Source organism: Heterocephalus glaber, unplaced genomic scaffold, assembly GCF_053883595.1.
Source record: "Heterocephalus glaber isolate CG9 unplaced genomic scaffold, H.glaber_assembly_v1.0 deba00001428, whole genome shotgun sequence".
Lineage (NCBI taxonomy): Eukaryota > Metazoa > Chordata > Mammalia > Rodentia > Bathyergidae > Heterocephalus > Heterocephalus glaber.
Genome location: NW_028258293.1, coordinates 17,901,479 through 17,919,513, shown reverse-complemented (window position 1 = coordinate 17,919,513; position 18,035 = coordinate 17,901,479). Strand labels below are relative to the sequence as shown.

The 18,035-nt window shown below is 51.2% G+C and overlaps 1 protein-coding gene across 27 annotated transcripts in view; it reads left to right on the top strand.

The window, feature by feature from the left end:
* The window catches only part of Mical2 (microtubule associated monooxygenase, calponin and LIM domain containing 2), a 215,014-nt gene that overhangs the window by 116,314 nt on the left and 80,665 nt on the right, over window positions 1-18,035 (top strand). For 13 of the 27 annotated variants that reach the window (XM_087211662.1, XM_087211650.1, XM_087211656.1 and 10 more), the window contains 4 exons: window positions 8,935-9,042; window positions 9,986-10,172; window positions 11,402-11,490; window positions 12,710-12,812. In XM_087211662.1, coding sequence (XP_087067788.1) covers window positions 8,935-9,042; window positions 9,986-10,172; window positions 11,402-11,490; window positions 12,710-12,812 — 487 coding nt within the window. Of the gene's footprint in view, window positions 1-8,934; window positions 9,043-9,985; window positions 10,173-11,401; window positions 11,491-12,709; window positions 15,575-16,507; window positions 16,732-18,035 lie in introns of those variants that run through there. The other 14 variants (XM_013074636.3, XM_087211664.1, XM_013074634.3 and 11 more) reach the window with 6 other exon arrangements.

The following is an 18,035-nucleotide window of genomic DNA, read 5'->3' as shown; positions in this document are numbered from 1 at the left end:
GAGGCAGTACGGGAGCCGAGTGGCAAAGCTGCAGAGGAGTGTAGGGCAGGAAGGCAGAGCAGATATGAGATGGGAGACAGAGTGTCCACTGTGGCCTGAATTTGGGAACAAAGGGAGGTGTGGAGAGTGACGTGGAGGTCAGTGAGCTCTGTGTGCTAGGAATTTTATGTTATCCTCTGAGTTATTTTAAGCCACCAAAGGATCCACTCTGCATTCTGGCATGATGGCTCAGGCAGTAGAGCAGAGGTTGGCTTGCAGGAAGACTGTGTGTGTGTGTGTGTGTGTGTGTGTGTGTGTGTGTGTGCGCACGTGCGCATGCGCGTGCTAACTTTGGTTAAGTGGATAATGAAATGCATCCATAAACAATGATCACCCCTGGGGCTGGGTCTCTCTTTCACCTCTGGGATGACTGTGCTCCTGACAGCAGGCTGTCTGGCTCCCACTGAGGCTCAGTGTGCGAGGCTAATGGTGGCTTTGTCAGCAGTCCCTTCCATGCTGTGAGGCTGGTGTACAAACCAGCTTTGTACCACTGCCTCAGTGAGAAATTGCAGGTTTCCTCTTGGAGTCCCTCCTTCACTGACACATACGTCCTTGGGGAGAAAGGTGTAGGTAGGGTCCCCAAGAAAGGAGGAAGGAATCTTACTAGCCACACCCTCTCCTAAATGAATGTGAAGCACCCTCTAGCAGGGCAGGGCAGTAGGAGGTGATGTGGAGAATCACAAACACGTCCAATTCAATACCATGGAGAGGAGGCATGGTTGAGATACCATGAACTCTAGCATCCTGTTCTGGGTCAGCCATTGGTCGGTTGTTTGGCTTAAGCCTCCTGTGCTGCCTGGGCCCCCATTTTCCCCAACATGAGAATAGTCCTTTTCTCATATGCTAGTGAGCATTCTGAGTGGACATGGGCATTTTCACCATCAGTACCAGCCAGGTCCCAGGACAGCCTTTTTGCTCTGCTAAGGCAAAGATGCTTATCCAGGCAATACTTCCTGCTGTAAGAAAAGGACTTTTGCTTTCTTGATGGGATGATGGGGGGGACGGGGGACCTGGGCACAGGCCAGGCAGTGGCTGGCGCTCCTGGCTGGTCAGGTGGCCATGCCTTGCTCCTCCCTGCTCCAGCCCCCTCCGGCTGCTGGGCCCTTCCCAGGGAAGCCCAGCAAAGCCCTATCTTGTCCCCGATTTTCTGCTTAGGATGAGCTGGCTTGGTCACTGCTGTCATGTAGTTGGGGACTGAGCTGGGACAAGAAAAGCCACCAGCATTCTCAAGTCCCCTGGCTTGGTTTCCGGCAGCATTAGTTTCCTGCTGGGGACTAGAGGAGCTTCTGGGACTGACAGAGATGCTTCGTGTCATGAGCTCATCCCTCATCTCATCCTCAAGCCCCACGGAGGCCTTCTCCATTGAGCTCTGCAGGCAGCTGTAAACCAGTGCCACTCCTTAGGCCAATAAGTGAACATCCATCCATTCATTTAACAAATGTTCATTACATGGCAACTCAGTGTTGGGTACTTTGCGTTCTTAGGATAGTGAGTCAGAGTGAAATCCCTGCCTTGATGAGGCTTACATTCTAGTAGGGAGAAGTAAACAATCAACAATCATGTGACATGTAAGTAAATTATATAACAGTATGTAAGAAGATAAGGCAATACTTCTTATGGAAAATGTAGAATGGTAGCAGGGGCCTGGAGTGCTGGGAAGGAAAGTGATTTTAAGTGGGGTGGGGAGGAGGGGTCTTCCTGTAATGTGGGAGCTGAGCAGGGGCAGAACCACAGATCAGAACCACGGATCAGAAAACAGAGGTTCAGGGACAGGATGAGGCCCAAGGCCCCCAACTCCCTGTCCAGCGATCTCTGCTGCAGGGGGCTTGTCAGAGAGACCAGCGCCAAGGCCGTATGCATGTGAAGCCCACACCAGGGCCAGGAGGGTGCAGATGGGCCTGGCTTTGGGAGGGCCAAGCCCAGGTCCCAGCCCAGGTCCCCCAGCCCCACCTTGGCAGCTTTGATCTTTTTTTCTCCTCTTTGCAGTAGAACACTTGCTTCATTTTTGTTATCTACCTCCCAACCCAACCTTGGCCATCAGATGATGGTGTAGTTAGGCTGTATTCACAGCTTCCGACTTATTAATTACAGGCTGATGTGCCTTTCAAGTGTGGCTTGGAATAATCGGGGAGCTCTTAAAAGGGGCCACACTTTGACACCAAGCCAGTCACCAAATATCTCTAAGTGCCCACACTCATGGGCCCCTGCAGGCCTCACTGGGAGTCCACTGTAGACAACTAGGGGTGGGGTGGTGAGTTCTCAGTTGCAAGCACTCCCAGAAAGGAGCTTGCCAGCCTCTCCCACTCAATCTTTCCTCCCAGGGCTACCGCCATTGATTCACCACCAGGCTCTGCACACACAGAGTCCGGCGGAATCACAGCTGCCTCTGAGGAGAGAACTGGTTGCCCCTTAATACAAGTGATGACTTGGTGATACACAGTTTTATCTTACCCTGACAGAGCTCAAGGTGTCTCTCACCAGAGAGAGCCAGGGCCCCGATGCCTCTTCCAAACAGACGATGGGCTGCTCTGACAGCCCAGTGACCCAAGGCTGCCTCAATTCAGGGGAGCTGGAGGAAGAAAAATGCACTTGGAAACGGATGCTCAGTCCTTGGCAACCTCCTGACAGGCAGTGTGTTCTGTGCCTGCCCTAGAGCCCTGCACCCCAACTAAGAGGATCCAGGACTTGGTCAAACTCATCAGGAGGAGCACGTGTTACCCAGAGGACACAAACTTGAGTCATGAGCTCCAAAACATGCAGCCAGAGCTCTGGCTTCAGACTATACTTACTCAGTTGATGCTTTGCTTCACTGAGGTCAGAGTGGGCCTGGATTTTTTTTCTTTTTTTTTTTTTTTGGTCTGAACAATCACAGGGAATCTTGAGGCCTTCTCATTTAGGGCCCAAACCCTTGCCAGAGCCTGTCTTTCAAAGCCTTGGACTATGCGATCTGTATCCAGTCTGAAGTCTCCAACACCATTTTTCTCAGCCATCCCATCAAACCAGCCCCTAGTGGTACCTGCTCCCTACAAACCAGTGGTTTCTTCGAGAAGAGAGGCTGTCCTGATTTGGCCAGAGCTATTGGTGCCACCATCTACCAGAACCGTTCTTGCAGGAACAAGGTGGCAGCGAGTATTTGCACAGCTGAGCAGGGGCCCTGCTTCACCAGACTGGGAGCCCAGGGTTAGTCCTCCTGCATCAGAAGAGCAGCGAGCATTGCAAAAGGAGCTCTCTCTTCTCCTGAGGGTGTTTGTTTTAAAACTGGATTTGGAGAGCTTAGTCTGTAGATTGCATGTTAGACAGAAATAGAACCACTGGGCAAGTTTTGGCTGAGCAATCCTCCTTGGCCCCATCTGGCACAAGGACAGGTCCCAAGGCCACCTCCAACATCAAGTCCCCTCCCTCTGCTCCAGAGATAGAGCTGGGCAGCTTTTTGAAGGTCTTTAGTGTGCATTGCAGCCTGGCAGGTTTGAATTTGCAGAGTGCCGTTGTGTGCCAGGGAGGCAGGGTGCTGTCCAGAGAGTGTGAGCTTGGAGTCAGACTTGATTTCAAAGCCCCAGCTTCTCACTGTGTGACCTTGGACAAGGTAGTGGACCTCTCTGAGGACTGTAATATAGAGATGTCATCAGCCACACCTGAAGGTGACTGGAATACAGCAGTGATCTGTTGTAGACAAAAAGCTTGAAATATCAGTAAATGTTTTCTTTCCTAGTAAAAGAGACCTGTAGAAGAACGCTCATATTTACCTCAAATGCATGTCGATCCCTGTCTTTCTAGAGGAAAAGTAGACAGTTCAGGTTTCTATCTTCATCCCAGCCCCTTAAGAACAGTGAATCAGAACCTCTCTGAGCTTCAGCTGCCTCACCTGCCCAAGGGGATTCGGAGACCACCCCTCCAAGTACACCTTGCAGGGCTGTGCCAGCTAAATGCATATGATCAGCAGCACAGTGTCTGGGACTGGGGAAAAATGGAGGCAGACATGGGGTCTCATTGAGAAGTCACCCCCTGAAGGGTTGCCTGCATCTCAGCTCTAAGATGCAATTCCCAGACCCCCTTAAATAAATCTCTTTCAGTTCCCTCCCATCAGGCAGTTAGCTTAGGACTCAGGCCCTCCCTCTGATGTTTCTCATCCAAGGACTCCTCAGTGAGGATGTCCTTGCCCACATAGACTTGGGGGACCTCCTCTGGCCCTAACTGTTGAGTCCAGCCCTGCCCACACAGTCTCAGTCCAAGGCCCTGAAAGCTTGGTTATCTGATGCCCAGACTAGGCCACATGGCTGCAGGTGGCTCAGCACTGGGTAGCAGGTGTTCTTTGGCTGAGTTCCAAGCCCGAGGAGGGATGTTCCATTGTTTGGACACCTAGGCCCCAGGAGCCTGCTTCCTCCTTTATTCAGAGTATCTTGCCTATGCTAGGACTATAAAAATAAATAAAACAGGGCTGCTGACATCAAGAGCCCCAGCCTGGAGGCGGAAATGGGCCAAGGACGTAGTGTGAGAAATGCTTCTGCTTCCAGGCAGAGACTCCTGCTCTCAGCTGCGGACAGGATTGCCTGAGCAATGTCTCTTGGTGGAGGGCCAGCATCTTCTGCAGCCTCTGGCACTGATGCTTGCGATAATGTTATGTCACTGTGCTTAAATCTAAACTGGAGAAAGGACAACTTTGTTCCGGATGAGCTACATCATTCTTGCTCAGGCAGAAAGTGGAAGTCTCCTCTCTTAAGTGAGAAGAGGGAAAAAGTCTTAGAACATGGAAATAGACCTGTACTGTGGCAGGGCTTTGAGCTCGTTAACTAGTTACCGAGGGCCTTCTGGGTACCCAGCCCGGATTCTTTATGACTCTTCTGCAGGCCAGCAAAGTTGGTAGTGGTCTCTCCATTCTACCAATGAGGGAGTTGAGGTTCACAGAAGGGAAATGGTATAGGTGGGGTTAACCGAAGGTGATGAGATGATAGCCTGCCTGAAATGTCCAACCACTCTAACTTGTTCTAATTAATTAGCTGAGAAATAATTAGAATTCAAAAGGAGAAAAAGGTAGTTAAAAAAATACCCAAGTCTTGAAAACTGTAAGAATGTCGAGAGATTATAAAGGATTGCAAAAGCAATCCTATGAAACTCTAAAATTGCTAATGCTTAAAAAACTAGTGAGCGGGAGGTGATCATTTTTGGCAAAATCACCAAATTACGCAAGTGGGCATTTGGGTAAATTGTACCCAGCCAAATCCTGAGTGCTCTCTGACCGGCCTTCCCAGGGAACATACATGGCTTGTCATTCAGCATATGAATCGCCTTGCTAAGCACTTATGGCTCTTACTGAGGTCAACACCAAGAAGTTTCTCTGTGAGTTGAGCATTTCTTTACTCCTCAGAAGATAGGCAACCTGGTAATTCCCCAGCTGATGACAGCAGGGCTACTCAAAGTGTGCTCCATGGGCAGGGACTGGCCTGTGATCATCAGTGAGTGCAGCAAGTGGGAGTGGCGTTAGAAATTGCAGAGCAATTTGATATCACCACACATCCAAATGTGTGATCACAGTTCTAGTCATTTAGGGTTATGGTATCCAGAAATATTCAGCCACAACACATCAGAGATTTAAATAGAAAAAAAAAAACCTGGTCATGGTGCACACATAATTTGAGGAGCACTGAGCTAGCAGAAGCCAGCTGGTTAGACCCTCACTCTTGTGGAACCAACACAGCCATCCTGCCATCAGGAATAGAGAGAGGACAACCTTGATCCTGGCAGGGAATGTCTGCCTTCGCACTGGTCTTCCTTGCGACCTCTCCTGGAGGTCCCAGTCTCCATCTTGGTGACTGGAATGGTCTCCGGCAGGTTAGAAAGGGCAGATGAGACCTAGTGTGGGTCACTCACCCTAAGGATCCTTTCAGTTCAGTTCCTTTTCATGACAATCTCTCAGAAGGTATGAGTGAATGCCACTGGGAGAAGGGAGCCCTGTTGCCCATAATGACAGGAAGGGCTAGGTGTGGTCTGCACCCTGGATCTGCTGGCCGGGTGACCTGGACAGTGTTCTGTGCTTATAGAATTGAGCAGGCGCTGACTGCACAGGCATGTTTTGGTGACACCCTCCAGCAACCTCACAGCCCTGCACGCTTCAGTAATTGCTCCCTAAGTCGGAGTTGCTGAGAAGCTCAGTGGCATAAAGTGCTTATTAGCTAAGTGCTTAATAAGGTCTCATTAGGAACCTGTATTTAAAGCATCAGAGAGTCCCGTCTCGATCTCTGCTCCATCAGGAGAGGCCATCATTGTGTGTGGGTGTCATGGCGTCACCCACTACCTTTCTGAGAGAGAACTGTGGAGCCAGTTCACACACTGGGCCAGTGGAGACAGCCACCCAAGGGGCTGGCAGACAGTACCAAAAGAAAATCTCCGCTGCCTCCTGTCGCCCTGTTTATTTTAGAATAAACCCAGAAGTACTTTGTCCTGCAGCCCCTGGCTGAGGGGCTGAGTTGGGATCCCAGTGGGGGATAGAGAACCAGGCAAACAATGGCTTACTCTCTTGAGCCAGCGCACCTGAGCCTCCCCGGAAGCAGGAGCCAAGTTTCTTGGCACTTGTAGCCTCCTGAAAATGGCAGGGAGCATGCCTGGAAGCAGAATCCCAGTCTTCCTGAGGCCGGGCCAGCATGGGGGCAGGGGTGGAGGGGTGGCAGCTGCTGCCCCTGAGAAGTGGCAGGCTTTGTAGTCTGAGGACGCCCCATCTGCCAAAGCCTGAAGGATCCGACAACCCCAGCAGGCCTGCAGCGTGTTCTGCCCTGTCTCCGGGAGCCATATACACAGATTATTCCAAAGCTGCTCTAAGGATTGGGGCTTCCATGATAAGAGAGAGAGTAAGGGTCTCCCGGGCCCAGCCGTTCTCCCCAGCGTTCTGGGCCCCCCTCTCCCTGTGCCTCCCTAGAGCGCCTACGCGTTTGCTGCAATCAGAAGAGCTGACCTTTGGTGCAGGCGATGGCCCTGCTGTCCAGAGGTGGGGAGCTGTGCGGCCTGCTGCCCTTTGCGTCACTGTCTCCTGAACCTCCCGCCTTGTATTTGAGCCTGTGTTACCAGAGCAGAGGTGGCCTCCCAAGAGCAGCCTTGGCTTCACGTGGAGAGTGTCATTTCACTCACTCCCAAGGCCCTGTTACTTGTGGTCCTAACACCCGCCAGCTTTCACCCAGAGGCCCTGCACCCTAAACTGCTTGTTCTGGCCTCTCCTTCTAGGAGCTGGATTTGGAGGTGAAGCAGGGGCAGGACTCCCCCTCCCTCCGGAGTCCAGGGGTCAGAAACATTATTTCCAGAGTCTCATGCTGTGGATATTTGCCTCCCCTGAGGGGAGATGGCAGTGCTTCCAGGGAGAGGGGCTTTCAGAGCTGAGGGGAGAAGGGCAGCGAGCGAGGGTCTGCTGAGGGTGTTGTGTGATTGTGCCACGCTCCGGGCCGACAACTCTAGCCCTTCCGCATCCCGTTCTCATGTGGCTGGGGACCCAGGCGTGCATGGGTACCGTTAATAGCAGTAGTACTCACCACCCACCATCAGGTGGTGCTCTTAGGACCCACTCGGGACTGCTGCCTCCCCACTCTGGGTTGCGCCTGCCCAGAACCAGCTCTGGGGCCTGCTGGCCACTGCCACGGAGCTCCCCATCCTGCTCCTCCACCAGCCTAGGGCAGCCCAGCCGTCACTCCAGCCCAGCCACCACTGATGGCCAAGGCGGCCCATGGTCCTTTCCGGGAGGGACTCATCGGACACAGATACAGCTCTCTGGGGACTGGGAGCTGCAGGGTAGGCTGGGTGGGCCGAATCCAGAGTCATGGTTATCTTGAGTCTAGGCCCAGCATCTGCTAAGTGTCACACACCGAAATACCCCTTGTCTCACACAGTCCTTTCCATAAACGCACGAGGCAAGTACAACTCTCCCTGTTTTACTAGGTGAGGAAATGGAGCTCAGAAGCTCAGGCGGACCCATCAGTGGCAGAGCTGGGTCCCGGTCCATGCAGGCCCCACTGCCCGCTCAACACCCCCAGCCCCAGGAAGGCAGCTCTCTGGAGGAGGAGGGCCGCAGATTAGCCTGTTGTCTGTGAGGGCCAGTTCCCCGTTTCCTACTTTCCTTTGTCGGCTTCTCTGTCCCACAGGCTTTTGCAGGCTCTGGTGACACAGGTGTGAGGCAGACCTTGTGGGTAGGGATCGGGCCCAAATAGCACAATTCCCCAGCCCCTGCTGAGAGAGGCTTGACCGCCCCAGGCTGAGCTTGGGAGACCTGAGAACATTCCTGAACCCTCCATTTGTGGGCTCACCAGATCCCTTCTCCTCTCTGGGATTCATTCACCCCACCTGTGCATCCAGAGGTTCAGTGAACCCCTCAAGGCCTTGCGACCCCAGTGGATATGGTTCTGTCAGTCACCTGGGTTACCTAGGGCCATGGGGTTTTACATTTTTATAGTGTTAAAAGACACTTAATTAAAATGTGCCATTGAACCATTTTTAAGTGTACGCTTCAGTGATATCAAGTACATTCATAATGTCGTGGAACCATCAGCACCATCTCCCGCACTCTGTTCACCTTGTAAAATTAAAACTCTATATCCGTAAACAATAACTCCCCATTCCCCTCCTCCAGGCCCTGCCATCCACCATTCCGAGGTCTGACTCTGATTTTGATGACTCTAGGCACCTCATAGAAGTAGAATTGTAGAGCATTTGCCTTTTGTGTGGCTTCAGAGTTTTCTTTCTTCCCTCCTGTCCATCCCAGGATGCCTGCCATCTGCTCCTGGCGCGTTTGCCTCTCCTGATGTTGCGTGCTCTTGGCATGTGGGTGCAGAGCCCTCGCCCACATCCTGCCTTGCTGAGTCTTCCTTCTGGACACTAACTGGCCTCTCCTTTGTCTGTTCCCCTGCCTCTGCTCTGGGCTAGCTGACAGTAGGGAAAGTGTCCAGCGGAATAGGGGCTGCGGCTGAAGTCCTGGTCAATCTGTACTTGAATGATCACAGACCTAAGGCCCAGGCCACCTCTCCAGACCTGGTAAGGATGCACACCTGTCAGCTTCGCCTGCATACAGTGGCTCTGGCCTCCAGGGTGGGAATGCCAGATACAGAGAGAAAGGCCCAGCCCTCTGAAAGTGCCCTTCTCAGGGACAGGAGGGTGCTTGGAATGGGCTGGACCCAAGCAGGGTCCAAAAGGACCTGCATCTCCTCAATGACAGAACAATGACAAATTGAACCTTGTGGATGAATTCCGAGGCAGAGTACCCTCTCCCTCTGCCTGTGGCTGTGAAGAACCACTCCGTGCACAGGCTGCACGAGGCCGTCCACCTAATTGGGCATCCCCAACCTTCGTGTCTGGTGTCCAGCCTGAGCAGCCCCATGTATCAGATGGAGAAATGAGTAATGGCGAGAGTATGCCTTTCCCTTCACACACCAGGCCACCGGCTGCTCAGTTGCCTGTGGCACGGTGCCCCAGAATTGCCCTGGGCCAGCCCTTCCTGGCCCTAGCCCTCCTGCTTTGCCTTTGGGAATCTGGCAGCCTGGGGTCTGCAAGGCACAGGCTCTCCCTTTTCTCTGCTGTCTTGGTCGTACTTGAGGCCACAAGCTTTTCTTGCCTGATCTGAGTCACTTCAGGGGACCCGGTCATGTAAAAACCTTCTTGTCGGGACCTTGACAGTGACTCCATTCTGGACCCCAGTGACACTTCAGCCCCAGGACCAGATCCTGGGGAGGGCATCCCTGGGCAGCATGTTTGTGGGTGATGCCCTTTCTGTCAGACCAGGCAGCATTGCTCCCACCCAGGACCAGAGGAGCCACCCTGGGGAAGAATTCCTACAGGGCTGGGGGCCTGGCTTCCAGGGAATCTTCCCACATGAGACACAAATAGGGCCCCAGAGGTCCTGGTGATTTGGTTGGGAATTTCTACAAGCCAAGCCCTGGCCTCTGAAGTCTCACACACTGCCCTTCCTTCCCCACCCCAGGAATCTATGCGGAAGACAATTCCCCTGAACCTGGGCGGCAGTGACACCTGCTACTTCTGTAAGAAGCGTGTGTATGTGATGGAGCGGCTGAGTGCTGAGGGCCACTTCTTCCACCGAGAGTGCTTCCGCTGCAGCATCTGTGCCACTACCTTGCGCCTGGCCACCTACGCCTTTGACTGTGAAGAAGGTAACCCGGGTGGTGGGGGGGTGCCCTGCAATCCTGGGCCTCTGGAGGCTCTGGGACGCCCACCTCTTCCCAGCAAGAAATGCAATGTGGCCAGGAAAGCTGCTTTGGGAATCCAGCTATGGAGGAAATGGAGGCATCAGTGCCTGCAGGGTACCAGGCAATGGTGCCACCACCATGGCTGAGGGCTTTGCATATGCTGTCACGTTCAGCCTGGCCACCTTCCATGGTCCCTTTATGGCCCAGAAAATCAAACCTGATGAACTGTTTAACACGCCAGCAGCACACCTGGCATGCAACAAGGCTTTAATAAATGATGGTGTATTACCAGTATCTGTAAAGTAGACGTTATAGTTGTAACCATAACCATAAGATCTCCTCTGATAAGTGGCCTAGCTGAGATCATTGAGGAAGGAATTATGCCCTTGGGAACGAATGGGTAATTTCTAACTTTTGGCCCTTGATGTTGCACTGTCCTGATGGTGTAGCATAGTACTATACTGGGGACTGCGCGGCCTCACTCTGACCCGCCTGGATCAAAATCCTGCCGGGATTAACCACCTGTTAGCCACTTGACTGTGAGCATGTTACCTCATCTCTTGTTCCCTCGGATTCCTTGACTGTGAAGTGAAGATAGCAGTAGCACTTAGCTCAGAAGGTTGCTATGACAACCGATGGGTTAGTTTGTGTGCCTAGAATAGTGCCTGCTGGACAGTAAGTCCTGCCTCGGGTATCCCTTCGACTATGGCCATTACCATCTCCATTGTTACTATGGTAGCAGCGAACCGGGGGGCTTTTCTGGAAGCTGCCCTTGGACCTGGGCAGTGGCTGGCTGCCCGGCATGGGCCTTGTCTGGGTCTCCTCTTCCCCGCTCCTGCTTCTCCTCAGCTATCCCCACCCCCAGGGATCCCAACAAGGAGAAGTGAGGGTGCTGATGCTCAGAGCTGCCCTTTTTGTTCCCTGGCAACTGGTCTTGTGAAGAAACTTGCCTCAGTTTGGTGTGAGGATTTTGGCCCCACCTGCCTCGCCCCCATTGCTGGAACCTTTTCCAAGCAGCAAAGTGTGCAGCTGCCTCATCTCGGAGCCACTTCTTTAGGGCAGGCAACAGAAGTGTGAGCCGTCCTGGACCTGCTTCCATTATTGGTGTATTCTGACTTGGTCATAATGAGCACTTAGCTTACGACTCCTGTGATCTGGAGAAAAATTGTGTGCATGTGTGTCTCTTTCCACAGGCAAGTTTTACTGCAAGCCTCATTTTATTCACTGTAAAACCAACAGCAAACAACGGAAGAGATGGACAGAGTTGAAGCAAGAAAGAGAGGTATGTTGTCTTCTCTCTGGTCTCAGAAGTGCCGGTGGAACACGGAAGACCCATTGAATGAAGAGGGTCTCCAAGAGTTCCTGAGAGTCAGGCCAGCTCCTCTGGCCCTGGAGGGATGGAGACTACACTCAGATAAGGAAGAGGGCCTCCACTTCCTGCTGTGGGTGGGTGGTTCTGCTACTGGAGGGTGTTCAGCCTGCCCTGTTCCCCTGAGAAGCTAAGCAGAGCTTGCTGTGTGCTGGGATGGACCACATGCTAAAGCCACACAAAAGCCATGCAGGCTCTCTCTGCCTGGGCTTGTGTGTCCACAGGGTGCAGCGTGCAGGAGGAACCACTGTGTGGGGCTCATCCACAGTTCCCAACTCATCCCCAAGATCCAGTGTGTCAGCAAAGGGACAGGCCTGCTGATTTATAGATGGGTGATTTGTGGTTGCACCTCTCTGGGAGCTATTTGCAAATACCTTCTCTCTGGTTTGATGAATCACCCACCACCAACAAAAACCCATAACTTAAAACTTTTTGTAGTGATACAAATAATGTAGACCCAATGTAGAAAGATGGGAAAATAAATAAAAGCACATAAAGAAGGATAGTTAAATCATCCATAACCGCTCTGCCTTGAGAGAACCCAGTAGCCATTGTGTAATGTCCCTTGCAAACATCTGCCCATATGAATATGTTTTCACCTGACTGGACTCCTGCCTCTACAATTTTATATCCTTATTTTTTTTCTCTAATAGTATACTGAGAACAGTTTTCCATGATGTTAAAAATGATTGGAGAGTGTAATTTTTAATACTTACGGAAGATTCTATTTTAGGCATGGTCAGCAGTCTATTTCACTAGCCCCACATTGTTAGACTTCCACACTGTTTGATATTCTAATCTTACAAATATTTTTACAATGGACATCTTTCTAATACAGGTTTTGATCTGTATTTCAAATTATTTATTTAGTCTATATTACTACAATTAGGGTGGCAGGTCAAAGAGCATGTACACTTTGAAGGTCCGTGAACTCTATGGTCCTCTTGCCCCCCACCCCCAACAAAGTTAGGTCCGCACTCAGCACCATGAATGAGAGGGCGGAGGTGGCGTGGGAGGCTCTCTGCAGAGCCAGGGAACCTCGTCGGGTTGGAGATAGCTGTCCCACATGGCTTTGTTGGAGTCCTCTGGGAGATTCATGGACTGAGTGCCCTCATTTCGACCTCTTTCTCAGGAGGAGAGGACGTGGCAAGAGCCAGAAGCCCCTCGGCGAGATGCTGCCACGGAAAGCTCTTGCGCAGTGGCTGCCATCAGCACAGCAGAAGGCAGCCCTCCAGGTATCTGCACCTCCTTCTTTAGGAAGGCACTGAGCTGGCCTCTCAGGCTGTCAAGGGGCCTGCTGGCCATTCCCTGGAGCCTGCTTAACTGGATGGAGGGCCTCCTGCACGCCGCTGGCCTCCATTTCAGGGACAATGCTTACAACTACCGCTACTCCTACGAGCTCCTGAGCCTGGGGCTGCCGCTCCTCTGGGCCTTGTTGGAGGTCCTGGCAAGCATGTGCAGGGAGTCTGAGGACTCCCTCGAGAGCGTCCGCAGCTGGGTGCTCAGGTGGCTCCCTGTCAAGCTCCAGTGAAGCATCTGGCTGCCCCAAAATGCCTTACCATTTCCAGGGTTTAGACAGCCCTGTGTTTGTAGCTTGTTAAGGCCCTGACCAGGAAGTCTAGCATCTGTAGTCAGTTAGCTCCAAGCCAAAGAGTTTCACATTGGTCACCTCCACCTGGCTTTGACAGGGTGAACATGTATTCATGGTGCTAGGACCAGGGATGACATGAAGGATGTTTTTTTACTAAAGCTTTATACTGTTTTTTTACCAAAGTGAGCCATATTTCTGGGTTTACATTTCAATTTTTAACTTTCAATAAGCCCAGAGAAAGCATTTTTTTTCTCTGCCTGCCAATTTTTCTAACATGGGTTTGATATTTGATAATCAGTTTTACAGGCCTCTGCAATAGTACAGTGAGTTGCAATCATCACTACCTACAAAACTAATGACCCGGAATTCTATATGCACAAAAATGAAGGCACTATCTCTTGACCAGTGCCTTTCAATTTATGTAACTGATGCCACTTGTCAGCAATGTCCATGATTTATTTTTTGTGCATGTAATATGAAAGCATGTTGATTTTAGAAGAAAAGAAAACGGGTAGACTAGAATGAAACCAGCAAAAGCACAGAGGAATGTGTTGACTCTCTGCCCTCCCAGAGAGAGGAGGACTGTTTGCTCCTTTGTTTTAATGTAAAATAGAAGCTTAAAGGCCTCTATATCAAACCACAGCCAAATGACGCAGAGCCACAGGGTTTCACCAGATGGCTGCAAACATACATTTTTCCTTCCCTCTGATGGGCACTACATGGTGGCACGTGAGCCTGGAGAGCTGTGTCGGGCTAACTCAATGCCAAAGACAAGCTCTTTCAGCCGGTGGCATCTCGGCCCCTGGGGCTCCCTATCAGGTCCCCTGCCCAGGTTGCAGGCTGAGCCAAGGACACTTGGGGACCATAGTGGTAAGGCTGAGTGGAGTAGTAAAAGCTGCCCTTCCCCTTGGTGCCCTGGGTATCCAAGAGCATTTGTTAGCACTTGGGAATATGGCCTTCTTGGTGACCTTTGCCTGTGACTGCCCAGCCATGTGGCTGCCATGTTTGATCAGAACAGTAAGAAACCATTCCTACCCTGCTCTAGCAAAGAGGGTATCTGACCTCTAGGGGGCGCTCTGCTGCATCTCGAAGCCAGGGAAGGCTGGGAGTAGAAGTTGTTTACTAATCCATTCAAGGAAACAGGCCCTAGTAGGGCAAAAAAGGAGCATTGGGCCCACATGCATTCTTCACTATGAGTGCCTAAAAGAGACATCAACTGTCTCCACTCTGCCTGGACATGCAGGGTCTGGTTGAACAATCGAGAGAAAGCCCTTGTATGGTCCTCAGTGTGGCCAGGGTTGCTGGCCCCAAGAGAGCTCTGTACAGCTCTTATCTCTAGAGCTTCCGCTAGATTAACTAAGGAGGGAGCCTGATGTGGGTGAGGAGCCAGAGCTCTCTGTGAGCTTTGAGATGACAGAGCTTGGGTGGGAAGAAAGAAGAGGGTGCATTTCTGCAAACACTTCCCTGAAATCCTTGGGAAAAACAGGGCCATGTCTGTGGGAACTGATGCTTCTGTCCTTGTTGGAACTGCCCTCAGTCCCATGACGCGCATTGTATCTTGCCCATTTTTTACTGAGATTTGTTGTTCAGCAGGCTGGGAGGAGCCCTTGATTTCTTTTATGTTTGATTGTAGAAAGTAAATTCTTGGGGTCTTGATGGGGACAGCCTTGTTACTGTGACTGCCACCAGCTCAGGGTGGGCTGAGATGCTGTGTGCAATGCTCTGTGAAACCAGAGTGGAACCAATAAGAATGCCATTTACAGCCATACAGACACTGCTTTGAATTACTCTGGTAGAAAGGGAGTGCCTGTCACAAGTCTTAGATGTTTGTATGTTCTGAGACCTTGAAACTTCGTGGTGGGCAGCACCAACACAGGGGCGAGTCCTAGGGACAAACTCCTCTCGACCTGCCCCTCGTATTGAAGGATGAATATGAGACCCCACAGTAAAGTGGGGAAGAGAGGTCAGGGGAGGCATCGTGGGGGGAGTGGTGGCCCTGAGTGAAGCACAGGGGAGCACTGGGAATACACAGACCACATGTAACGTAAGTAAGTAGCACTCACCGCCAGGAAGGTTCATCTCTCCGAAGCAAGCAGTGACTTGTTGGGGGGAAGTCTCCTTTTTTTCAAATGGTTGCCTTATTTTCAACTGTGGTGCTTTCTCCTGTTGTCACTCATTTTCCTTTTCCTCCCACGCTAAGATCTCTTTCCTGTCTTTCTCTCTCTTTTCAACCTTACACTGTGGCCATCAGTTCATTTCAGCCTTCCAGTACTACACCCACTCCTTGGCTGACACACTTCTGCTCCGAGGTGACTGATTTTTCTCGGCAATTTTCAGAGTGATACTAACCCTTCACCTGCTTTCTGCACCCTGCCCTCCCTGCCAGCGGTACTGGTTGTGCTAACTGTGAGTGTCTTGAGTACTGACAGACTCACTGGGTAGCATGGGCAGTTAACAGAGTGGGTGGGGTTCAGCTCAAAAGCTGCGTTCTGATTCCACTACCCTGGAGCCCGGTCACCCAAGTGCATGCCCCGCCTCCCCTCTGTTCCCAGGGCCACCCCCTGTGTACATGCTTTTCCAGCTCTGCCTGCAAGCCACTTGCCTTGTTGGGAGGGTTAACCCTGATTGTGAGACAGTGCTGGATAGGGAGCGCTCTGTCACCTTTGTAAAGAACATTTGTCTTGGGGCCTCCACAAAAGGTCATGCCTACCAGTATCTTCTTAAGTTGATTCTACTATAAAGATGACTAATGCCATTGATCAAAATCCTAAGTGATTCATTTTGAAGGGATTTTTAAAAACATTCCCTCCCAAGTTCTTTGCGAGCTTGACCCAAGCTCTGTGCTCTGAACACATAATCACAATTATTCTGGCAAATCCTTATTCCAGCGCAGCCTGCACCAAGAAGCAAGAGGCTTGCTGTGATTCTTCTCATACCCCTTGGCTCCTAAAGCCCACATGATTCAAGAGCGTCAGCCAGAACAATCATGGCCACAAGACAGGGGTGGCTTTGAGAAATGACTCAGCTCAGCCCCAGACCTGGAGCAGCCGATTTCAACCATACTGTGGCTTTGCCTAGTGTACATATTCCTGCTGGCTCATGTAACTGGAGCAGCAGGACAAGCTAGTGCCCCTACAGAGAAGCAGGATGCCCAGTGCGTTGAAGCTGCTGTAGGCTAGGCCCAGTGCACTCCGGCTGCAATTGGTATCTGTCCTGCATGTGGCCAGAGCTGCCTGACTTCTCAGCCTCTGCCCAGCCCTGCATGCTGCATCCCTCGCTGCATTGGTGCGGAGCCTGGCCAGTACAAAGTTGTTGCTCTTGTCTTATCTTCTCTTGCAGAATCTCCCTCCCTTTCTAGAATGTCAACCAAAGAGAGCCCTCCTCCCTCTCAGGCTCTCTTTAGCTAGCCTCCTCATCTCCTCGCCAGGCATGTCTGTGACCTTTGGTAATCATTTACAGTGCCACATGGAACCCTGTATTTTGCACACGGCAAACAATGTTTAGCTTTATTTATGGTATTTGATGCTGTAAATGAAAATAAATGTGGTTCTTTATAAAGCTCATTGTTTCCTCTCTTCTTTGCCATGGGAGCTTCTAAAGCCTCAAACACAGGGTTTGGTTTAGGGGTCCATATTCCCTAAACGGCTGGCGGGACTTGCACTTGTGGTGACACGGGACTCTCTGGGGCTGTGCTGGGGCACCCTGAAATATTACCCAGGGGTAATATTTGGAAAAGGTCACCAACACTCTGGGGCCAGGCTTTTGGGTCTCTTCCTTGAAAACTCATGGTACCTTGTTCTTCTAGATGCTGGACAGAGTAGGTGAGGATCAGTGACGTCAGCTCTGAGGGACTTCTAAGCCTCAGCCCTGTAGGAGAGCAGTACCCCTAACCTTACAAGATTTAGGCTCCTACAGGCAAACAGGGTTTTGAACCTTTCACGCTGGTCCAGCTGAATGATGAGTGAAAAGTAAGGAAGAAAGACTGGACGTTAGTTTGGGGACGACAGCACAGCAGGTGCACTCATCAGATGGGGAGCCCCTTGCCATCCTAAAAGAACTCCCTGCCCCAAAGGGTGTGGTCACTCAGGCCTCATGCTATGAGGCTTTGCCTGCAGGGCCACTCTGAGTCCGGCACCCATGATGAGCCCTGCCCAGCTGAAGTGTTTGTAGCCTCACTCACTAGCCTGGGCTGTGCCAAAGGAGTCTGGGCCTCAGCCTCCCTGGGGAGGGGATCCCACCATTGCCAGGACGAGTCACCTGTGAACTTCATGAGGGCCCTGGCACCTCCGAAGGGTCATCTCTGGGACCTTGATCTGCAGGTCAGTTGCTACTGCTTGGATCTGTCTTCAGATCCATCTCGAGTCATGACCAAGAGTCCTATATTGTTTCCTTTCCATTCAAAGAAAGATGTCAGAGACTGGAAGTGGTGGTGGGTTGGGCAAGTGACACCTTCCTTTATTTATCTACTCAACAATTATTTGTCCTAGGCACTGTTCTAGAGCCTAGGGATATATCAGAGAGCCATACAAAGCCCCTATGGCTCCTGGCATTTTAGAGAGTGTGTCTCAGTATTGTAAGACGATGTGTCTTATTTATCTACACATGCACTTATTCATTTATTCAGCTACTATTTACTGAATCTCTTCTATGTGCTGGGAAGACATCAGAGAATGAAGCAGACAGAAGTCCTCTATGGAGCTTACCGTTTGGTTGGGATTACTGTTCTCTGAAGTTAGGTTAAATCAACATTCTCTGAGTATGGCACTCTGAGAATTGCTCCACGCATAAGGGTTCCTCAGTCACAAAGTTTGAGAAATATTTTATATTAATCCTTCTGGTCCTTCTAAACCTTGGAGATGCATAGGAT